The 9,830-nt window shown below is 41.9% G+C and overlaps 1 protein-coding gene across 1 annotated transcript; it reads right to left on the bottom strand.

The window, feature by feature from the left end:
* Positions 1-6,305: 6,305 nt before the first annotated feature.
* Positions 6,306-9,095, bottom strand: LOC112247261 (cytochrome c oxidase subunit 7C, mitochondrial). The gene is made up of 3 exons (XM_024415968.2): positions 8,933-9,095; positions 7,057-7,203; positions 6,306-6,398 (listed from the first exon to the last, which is right to left on the bottom strand). The coding sequence occupies exons 1-2, from the start codon at positions 9,005-9,007 to the stop codon at positions 7,087-7,089; spliced, it is 192 nt and encodes a 63-aa protein (XP_024271736.1). The 5' UTR covers positions 9,008-9,095; the 3' UTR covers positions 6,306-6,398; positions 7,057-7,086.
* Between the last annotated feature and the right edge of the window lie 735 nt (positions 9,096-9,830).

Genomic DNA, 9,830 nt, shown 5'->3' with positions numbered 1-9,830 from the left:
CAAAGTAATGTCATACTTTCCAGGTCCATACCCAAACAGTTCGAACTACTAATTTTGAAAATTACTCTCTCCAGAAATAAGTCTCTCACTGTTGCCGCCTGCTACCGACCCCCCTCAGCTCCCAGCTGTGCCCTGGACACCATTTGTGAATTGATCGCCCCCCATCTAGCTTCAGAGTTTGTTCTGTTAGGTGACCTAAACTGGGATATGCTTAACACCCCGGCAGTCCTACAATCTAAGCTAGATGCCCTCAATCTCACACAAATCATCAAGGAACCCACCAGGTACAACCCTAAATCTGTAAACAAGGGCACCCTCATAGACATCATCCTGACCAACTGGCCCTCCAAATACACCTCCGCTGTCTTCAACCAGGATCTCAGCGATCACTGCCTCATTGCCTGTATCCGCTACAGAGCCGCAGTCAAACGACCACCCCTCATCACTGTCAAACGCTCCCTAAAACACTTCTGTGAGCAGGCCTTTCTAATCGACCTGGCCCGGGTATCCTGGAAGAACATTGACCTCATCCCGTCAGTTGAGGATGCCTGGTCATTATTTAAAAGTAACTTCCTCACCATTTTAGATAAGCATGCTCCGTTCAAAAAATGCAGAACTAAGAACAGATATAGCCCTTGGCTCACTCCAGACCTGACTGCCCTCGACCAGCACAAAAATATCCTGTGGCGGACTGCAATAGCATCGAATAGTCCCCGCGATATGCAACTGTTCAGGGAAGTCAGGAACCAATACACGCAGTCAGTCAGGAAAGCTAAGGCCAGCTTCTTCAGGCAGAAGTTTGCATCCTGTAGCTCCAACTCCAAAAAGTTCTGGGACACTGTGAAGTCCATGGAGAACAAGAGCACCTCCTCCCAGCTGCCCACTGCACTGAGGCTAGGTAACACGGTCACCACCGATAAATCCATGATTATCGAAAACTTCAACAAGCATTTCTCAACAGCTGGCCATGCCTTCCGCCTGGCTACTCCAACCTCGGCCAACAGCACCTCCGCACAGGTACCCTCTATTTCTGAAACTATCCGCCGCCATTGTCGCAACCCCTATTACCAGCCTGTTCAACCTCTCTTTCATATCGTCTGAGATCCCCAAGGATTGGAAAGCTGCCGCAGTCATCCCCCTCTTCAAAGGGGGAGACACCCTGGACCCAAACTGTTACAGACCTATATCCATCCTGCCCTGCCTATCTAAGGTCTTCGAAAGCCAAGTCAACAAACAGGTCACTGACCATCTCGAATCCCACCGTACCTTCTCCGCTGTGCAATCTGGTTTCCGAGCCGGTCACGGGTGCACCTTAGCCACGCTCAAGGTACTAAACGATATCATAACCGCCATTGATAAAAGACAGTACTGTGCAGCCGTCTTCATCGACCTTGCCAAGGCTTTCGACTCTGTCAATCACCATATTCTTATCGGCAGACTCAGTAGCCTCGGTTTTTTGGATGACTGCCTTGCCTGGTTCACCAATTACTTTGCAGACAGAGTTCAGCATGCTGTCCGGTCCTCTGGCAGTCTCTATGGGGGTGCCACAGGGTTCAATCCTCGGGCCGACTCTTTTCTCTGTATATATCAATGATGTTGCTCTTGCTGCGGGCGATTCCCTGATCCACCTCTACGCAGACGACACCATTCTATATACTTCCGGCCCGTCCTTGGACACTGTGCTATCTAACCTCCAAACGAGCTTCAATGCCATACAACACTCCTTCCGTGGCCTCCAACTGCTCTTAAACGCTAGTAAAACCAAATGAATGCTTTTCAACCATTCGCTGCCTGCACCCGCACGCCTGACCAGCATCACCACCCTGGATGGTTCCGACCTTGAATATGTGGACATCTATAAGTACCTAGGTGTCTGGCTAGACTGTAAACTCTCCTTCCAGACTCATATCAAACATCTCCAATCGAAAATCAAATCAAGAGTCGGCTTTCTATTCCGCAACAAAGCCTCCTTCACTCACGCCGCCAAACTTACCCTAGTAAAACTGACTATCCTACCGATCCTCGACTTCGGCGATGTCATCTACAAAATTGCTTCCAACACTCTACTCAGCAAACTGGATGCAGTTTATCACAGTGCCATCCGTTTTGTCACTAAAGCACCTTATACCACCCACCACTGCGACTTGTATGCTCTAGTCGGCTGGCCCTCGCTACGTATTCGTCGCCAGACCCACTGGCTCCAGGTCATCTACAAGTCCATGCTAGGTAAAGCTCCGCCTTATCTCAGTTCACTGGTCACGATGGCAACACCCATCCGTAGCACACGCTCCAGCAGGTGTGACTGGAACGAATTGCAAAAGTCGCTGAAGTTGGAGACTTTTATCTCCCTCACCAACTTCAAACATCTGCTATCTGAGCAGCTAACCGATCGCTGCAGCTGTACATAGTCTATCGGTAAATAGCCCACCCATTTTTACCTACCTCATCCCCATACTGTTTTTATTTATTTACTTTTCTGCTCTTTTGCACACCAATATCTCTACCTGTACATGACCATCTTGATCATTTATCACTCCAGTGTTAATCTGCAAAATTGTAATTATTCACCTACCTCCTCATGCCTTTTGCACACAATGTATATAGACTCCCCTTTTTTTTCTACTGTGTTATTGACTTGTTAATTGTTTACTCCATGTGTAACTCTGTGTTGTCTGTTCACACTGCTATGCTTTATCTTGGCCAGGTCGCAGTTGCAAATGAGAACTTGTTCTCAACTAGCCTACCTGGTTAAATAAAGGTGAAATAAATAAAATAAAATAAAAAATTGACTCAAATTATGTCAATTAGCCTATCAGAAGCTTCTAAAGTCATGACATAATTTTCTGGAATTTTCCAAGCTGTTTAAAGGCACAGTCAACTTAGTGTATGTAAACTTCTGACCCACTGGAATTGTGATACAGTGAATTATAAGTGACATAATCTGTCTGTAAACAACTGTTGGGAAAGTTACTTGTGTCATGCACACAATAGATGTCCTAACCGACTTGACAAAACTACAGATGGTTAACACTGTCAAAGGATGCCACCTTTCCAACAAGTCAGTTCCTCAAATTTCTGCCCTGCTAGATTTACCCCGATCAACTGTAAGTGCTGTTATTGTCAAGTGGAAAAGTCTAGGCGCAACAAGTGCTCTGACGAAGTTGTAGAACACAAGCTCACAAGACGGGACAGCCGAGTGCCGAAGCGCGTAAAAATAATTTGTTCAAGGTTGCAATGACAAGTGTCGGCTGGACGCCATTGGACTCTTTGAGCAGTGGAAAAAAGTTTTCTGGAGTGATGAATAACGCTTCCCCATCTGATTTGTGAAGGTTGAATCTGGGTTTGGCGGATGCCAGGAGAACGCTACCTGCCCGAAGGCATAGTGCCAACTGTGAAGTTTGGTTGAGAAGGAATTATGGTCTGGGGCTGTTTTTCATGGTTTGGGCTAGGACCCTTAATTCCACTGAAGGGAAACCTTCTTAAAGACATCCTAGACGATTCTGTGCTTCAAAATTGTATATATATTCAATTTAACAATGTTGTACTCTCTGCTACTGTATGATTTTCCTGTGTCGGGTTGTTACTACTGCAGTTCTGCATACCTACTGAATGGTTTTAAACTTCATGTAATATTCAAATTGTATTATTTATTATACTGTAATAATCAGCAACACAGCTCACTAATTAGCCTCTTAGGGCTAGGTGGCAGTGTTCAGAAGTTCGGATGAATGACGTGCCCAAAGTAAACTGCCTGTTACTCAGGCCCAGAAGCTAAGATATGCATATAATTTGATAGAAAACACTCTTCAGTTTCTAACACTGTTAAAATAATGTCTGTGAGTATAACAGAACTGATATGGCAGGAGAAAACCCGAGGAAAATCCATCCGGAAAATGTTGAGGCACGGTCCATTTCAATGCTAGTCTATAGGATATTCAAAGGAATTCCTCCCAGATTGCAGTTCTTATGGTCTAAGAACAGTCTTCAGAAAGGGTTTCAGGCTTGTTTTAAAAAAAATTATTGAGTAGTTGTAGTTTTTCCAAGGTGTCTCATTAGAAATGTAGTCTTGTTGCGTGCGTGAATGAGGTGGTCGCTCTTCGTTATTGATCTTCCCTATTGAACATACTATTCTTCGAATTAAATGTTATCGTTTATTTAGATATTAGGGTACCTGAGGATTAATTAGAAACATTGACTTGATTGGACAAACTTTACTGGTTACTTTTTGGAATCGTATGTATGTTGAAAGAGTGCATTACTGAATCAAGCGCACCAACTAAACAGACATGTGTGATATGACTTTATCGAACAAAAACAACCATTTGTTGTGTAGCTGGGACCCTTGGGATTGCAAACAGATGATCTTAAAAGGCAAGTGATTTATTTTATCACTATTTGGGATTTCTGTGACACCTGTGCTGGTTAGGGAAAGTATTTTGGTGTGGGGTGCGGTCCTCAGAAATTCACATGGTATGCTTTCGCCGTAAGGCCTTTTTGAAATCTGACAATGCGGTTGGATTAGCAAGAAGTTAAGTTTTTAAACAATGTAAGACTTGTATTTCATGAATGTTTAATATTACGATTTTGTCATTTGAATTTGGCACGCTCCAGCTTCACCGGATGTTGTCGATTTTGATCCCTTCAGCGTGACCTGTACTGCAGCTCTGCACACCTACTTAATGGTTTGAAACTGAATATTCCAATTGTATTAGTTATTATACTGTAATAGTCAGCAACTTTAACAAAAAAAAGTTAAGCTTGAAAGGTCAAACTGATATCAATCTCAACAATTAAAAATATAATTATGGCTCCCTCTCCTGCAAATGATACAATACACCCTCTGGATTTAAAGATGCTACAATATCAGATTTAAACTGACAGATTTGGTCTATGAACTCTACAGGCTTGGAGAGGTACTTTCACCTGTTGGTTTGTGGCCAAACCATCCCTGTTCATGGCGGTCACTCTTGCCATGATCATGATAGCGCCAAACAAAGTCTTAACACACCTTCAAGACCCATAATCACTTACGTTTCTTATCACTAGTATTTTTTCTCTCGTCTTGACTGGCAGCACATCCATTAACCATGAAGTCAAACAGTGACTGTGCATGTAATTCTGTAGCTAGAGAGTATTAAAAACACCTTCAAAACAGTCACCATCAGTTTCAAACAGCCAGAACTACCCAGCGTTAGTTGTATAAAACCTGACATCTAAAAATGACTAAACTGTAAATGTAAAGCTAACTAGCCAGGAAAACACGTAGTTGCTCATGTTTGTTCTAACATTTAAAAGTGTAAGACAGACGTGAATAAAGGGATACGCAGAGGTTTTGGCAATGAAGCCCTTTATCTCCTTCCCGAGTCAGATGAACTCATGGACACCATTTGTCTCTGCACCCAGTACGAAAGAAGTTAAGAGATACTTTCACGAGTCAATGCTAACTAATGCTAGCGCAATGACCAGAAGTATATTGCATCAAGAATGCTATCAGTTCCCATAGACTCCCAGTCATTGAGCTAATGCTAGTTAGCAACTTCCACCATACTGCAGGCAGAGACATACAAATGATATCCACGAGTTCACCTGACTCTGGGAAAGTAGCAAAGGGTTTTATTGCCAAAATTCCTTTAATTGTCGCCAACAACGTTTTTACTTTCCAGTGTGGTGAGTAATGGTGTTGCAGAGTTCATTTTCTCACAGTTTGTAACAACCAAGAGAGAATTATGGCACTTAAGATAACTGGGAACTAGGTCAAATCATGATGTTAGTGATCTTCATGTCAGAAAGTCAGAGCTCAAGAAGGATGCTTCTGTTGGATGACCATTCAAATAGATTTCTCCCCAGTCATAGCTCTTAGCGTGTTTTTTTTGCCCGAGTTCCAAGTCACCTTAAACACAATGAAGTCAGATTGGTGAGTTCCAAGTTGTTTTGAAGGCAGTATTAAGCAGTCAATGGGATAAGTGACTCCTGTTACAGCAGTGGAGGGCTTTCAAAAATAAAAGTCCCTCAAATCTTGTGACTCGTCTGGTGAAAGTCACTGGCTCCAATGTCCGTGCTAAATACACACAAAGACCACTTGGAAACAAATCTAATTGGCATGAAAGAGAAATTCATGTCATCTCAGACATGCATTCTCCTCATTTTCTGCTCACTGAACATTATTCTAACTCCCCCTATAAAACTCACGACTCCATGAAGAGCGACACTTTCTGCTAAAATGAAGACTACGGAATAGCACCAAACATTTGCTGCAGCATGACACAGTTTGCACTACAAACTCAGACAAAAACAATTGACAAACATACAATTGAGTGAACTTTATTTACAAAGACAATTAGGGATTCCCGTTCTTCGAAACAAAGAGTTCTGCTGGATAAAGATGTTTGGGTGCAGACCTGTAAAAGACAGATTGATAAGGTTTACAGAATTCTGATGACATAGATCAAATTTCTGAGTAAACACATGGGGTATATTCATTATGTTGCAAAATGTTTCTTAAACAGAAAGGTGAGGGGCCAACCTGAAATGGTCAGTTTGGTTCTTAAACAGTAAATGTTTTTGTAATGAATACACCCCAGAGATAAATGTCAGTGACAATTGGAATTCAGGCCAACTTCCACCAGATATGTATCAGGGTCAGTAATAAACTGTCACATTACTATGCATATGTGCCAGCTTAACTTAAAAAGCACACTTTTCTATTTTTGTCATTTAGCAGACATTGGTCCTGTAAGTTGCTCAGGATAAGTTAGGGTTAAGAGACTTGCTCAAGGGCAAATCGAGAGAGATGTCACCTAGTCTGCACAGGATTTCAAACAAATGACCTTTCAGTTACTGGCCCAATGCTCTTAAACGCCAGGCTACCTGCAGAAGTGAAATATAAACTTGCATGACATTTGAAACTGTTTCCCACAGACACTGGGGTAATTTACTTTAGGTCTGCCGTAGAACAACAAGAGAACAATCGTGATAGATGTCACTGTTCCAATAGGGATGCAAGTAAATGCCAAACAGTGCTGACATTCAGATTAAAAATAGATCAGCGGCAATTACCTTAGAGGTTACGTGGCATTCATTGTCACTTCACTTCTTCAAGAGTTGGTGTCTGACAACGACGAAGGGGAAGGCGAAGCCACTGCCAAAGAACACCACCATCATGCCCAACAGACGCCACTTATTCTGCACTGAGAATGGCAGGTTCTGTTTAACACAAACAAAACAAAAGTGTGTTGAGAGATGAGGCCTTAATGAGTTTATCGCAGTTAAATGTGACTCAATACATGGACATGGTTACATCCAAGTTGGACTGCAAACAGCTTGAGGGCAGTCAGTGTCAACCAATACAACTGTGGCAAACTCGATGCAAGACTGAAAGTAGCTGGCTAACTGCAGAAATAACATTTCTGTTACATGGTCTACTCAAAGTATAATGTAGCAAACTAGCTAGCCCTGGTAATTATGGTTTGGAAGCTGGCCCTGTCAAGGTTTTACACTATATAGCAAGCTAAGTCAAATATCTAGCGTTAGCCTGCCTAATCACGCAACACTGCCAAATTCGGGAAAATACATAGTTAGCTAACTATCTACTTAGACGATAACTTGCCCAACAACTGCAAGTGTCAATTCCATATGGCTCACAAGTTAGTTAACTGGCTAATAAAATAACCAGCAAGTGAATTAGTTAGCTAGAAGGACAAATATGTATGTCAAAGGACAACCCACCAACAAAAAAAAAAGGCTTTAGAAAAGGCATTCCGTGACCCAGGAAACAAAACTGCAGTTTCATTACTATGCTTAGATAATTGTGTGAATATTAACAATGGTTCAAATTAATTAAATGTATATTTTTAAGTACCATTTCGAAATCCTAGCACATTTAGTCTAATTTCTCCTAGCAACATTATAAGGTTGCCATGTTACACATTGCTTACAATTGTGACACGTTGCGCTGTATTTGCTTGCAGAAAGCAATGCATGTAACGTTACTGGACTAAAGAAATCACCAAATACGTTGAAAGGTGCTCAATGGATTTTCCTCGACGTTTTATGTAGCTGTCGGGACCTTGAACGTTTAGAACGCGGTGTTAGCTAGCACACGTTAGGCTGTCTAAAGCTTGGGCCATAATTGCTTTTGCCTACTAACCTTGTAGGCCAAACAGCTGCCAAATCGTCCTATAACATTAACAGAGGAAACCACTGTACATGGTTAACATACATTTTGTTTCAGGGTTAATCTGGATCAGTGAAGGACCGGTAACAAGTGTTGCTTGAGTTCATGCAAGGACGAATACCGAAAGCACAAATAGTTGAGGGTCAGTGTTCAACAAAAGTAGCTATATAAAAAAGGTGAACGTGTGCAACAAAAGTAACTAACCAATGCGAAACACAGCGCTAGGAAAATTACCCAAGATGCGCTGATTACAACACTAAAAATAAGAAATTCTATTTAAGAAAAATGTGTAATGTGTTCATTCATAACATTATCTATGTAATGTTGAAATTGTGTTTCCTGGGTCACGAAACAACATTTAAGGTGGATGGCCCCTGGCCTATATTGAGCAAGCTGCATATAAATTAAAACGGGATATTACGTTTATGGCAGCAACGTTACTGTAGTTGACGTTAATTTATATAGTTAGATTACATTAGCTGGCGGACATTAAGTTGGTTAGCTAATGTTAGCGCTTAGCAGTGTACAACGTCAACTTCAATCGTTAGCCATGTTACGGGAAGTAAAATAACAAAAAAAGTAGGAGTAAAAATACAATATTGTTGCATCTCGGAAATAAAAAGCATAACTAGCTAGCGCTTGGTTTTAAAACCTGAAGACTAGCTTGTGACCTCCACGCAGGCTTCGGAGTGAGGCCCGAGTTATGAGAATGCGGTTTTATTTAGCTAATATTTATAACCTTCAATTTTGGGAGATTACCTGTCCTGGTCCCTCAGAGTAATGCGAGGACCGAACAGCGGAGGTTGTGAATCGTCGTACAGCCTGTCCCAACATGATTATTTTGAGTTTATTTGCCTGTTCCTTCAAACAAGAACAAATGTCTGCGACCTTCTTGTTGCTGTAAGAGAGAATGTTGAACAGCCTTATGGGAAATCAAAACGAGTTAGCTAGGACTGGGAAGTGTAGTCTTCTTCTTCTTCTTTTATGAGATTTAACGGCGGTTGGCATCCAATTTGTTGCATTACCGCCACCTACTAGACTGCAGTACAACTCCCTTATACTTTGCTTGAAAAATACACATTTACTATACCATGCCATCTAACACTACACTCACTAATTTCAAAAGTGTATCAAATAAAATGATCACCACCCTACTCCACGAATTAAATGTATTTATTCCTACCTCATGCCATCATCCTGAAAGAATGGGGCATTACCACTTAACACACTCTGTAACTCTTCTGATGTCAAGTCTCGCACACACAAATACTTCTCTGCAGCTGCCCCCACAACCTCAATTTCCTGCGACTTCCGTTCCATTATTGCAGTACAGTTGATAACCATTGCTAGAAATGCTAAAAATCCAATCTTACTGAAACTTATATCACTTTTTGGTCTATCCCTCTGTACTGGTATATCTCTACTACTCTCACCACTCCTCCCCCTTAACCCATTTACCTCTACTTTCTTCACTGCCTCAAAATATGATCAATTCTGCACTACTCTAACCCTGGAAACATCAACCTGCCTCTCTCGCACAGGACATTTCTGATTCCCAGCTCCATGGGCACCCCTATAATTAACACATTCCACTACTTTCCCGAATACTACACATTCCTTTGTCTCATGCCCTTCTGCACACTTCTCACACATTGGA

Source organism: Oncorhynchus tshawytscha, linkage group LG04, assembly GCF_018296145.1.
Source record: "Oncorhynchus tshawytscha isolate Ot180627B linkage group LG04, Otsh_v2.0, whole genome shotgun sequence".
NCBI classification, from domain to species: domain Eukaryota; kingdom Metazoa; phylum Chordata; class Actinopteri; order Salmoniformes; family Salmonidae; genus Oncorhynchus; species Oncorhynchus tshawytscha.
This window is presented reverse-complemented; position numbering and strand designations above follow the sequence as displayed.

Coding starts and splice junctions, on each gene's coding strand:
- LOC112247261 (XM_024415968.2), bottom strand. CDS start 9,007: ATGTTGGGACAGGCTGTACGACGATTCACAACCTCCGCTGTTCGGTCC. Junction 7,204..8,932: donor ACTCTGAGGGACCAGGACAG/GTAATCTCCCAA, acceptor TGTGTTAAACAG/AACCTGCCATTCTCAGTGCA.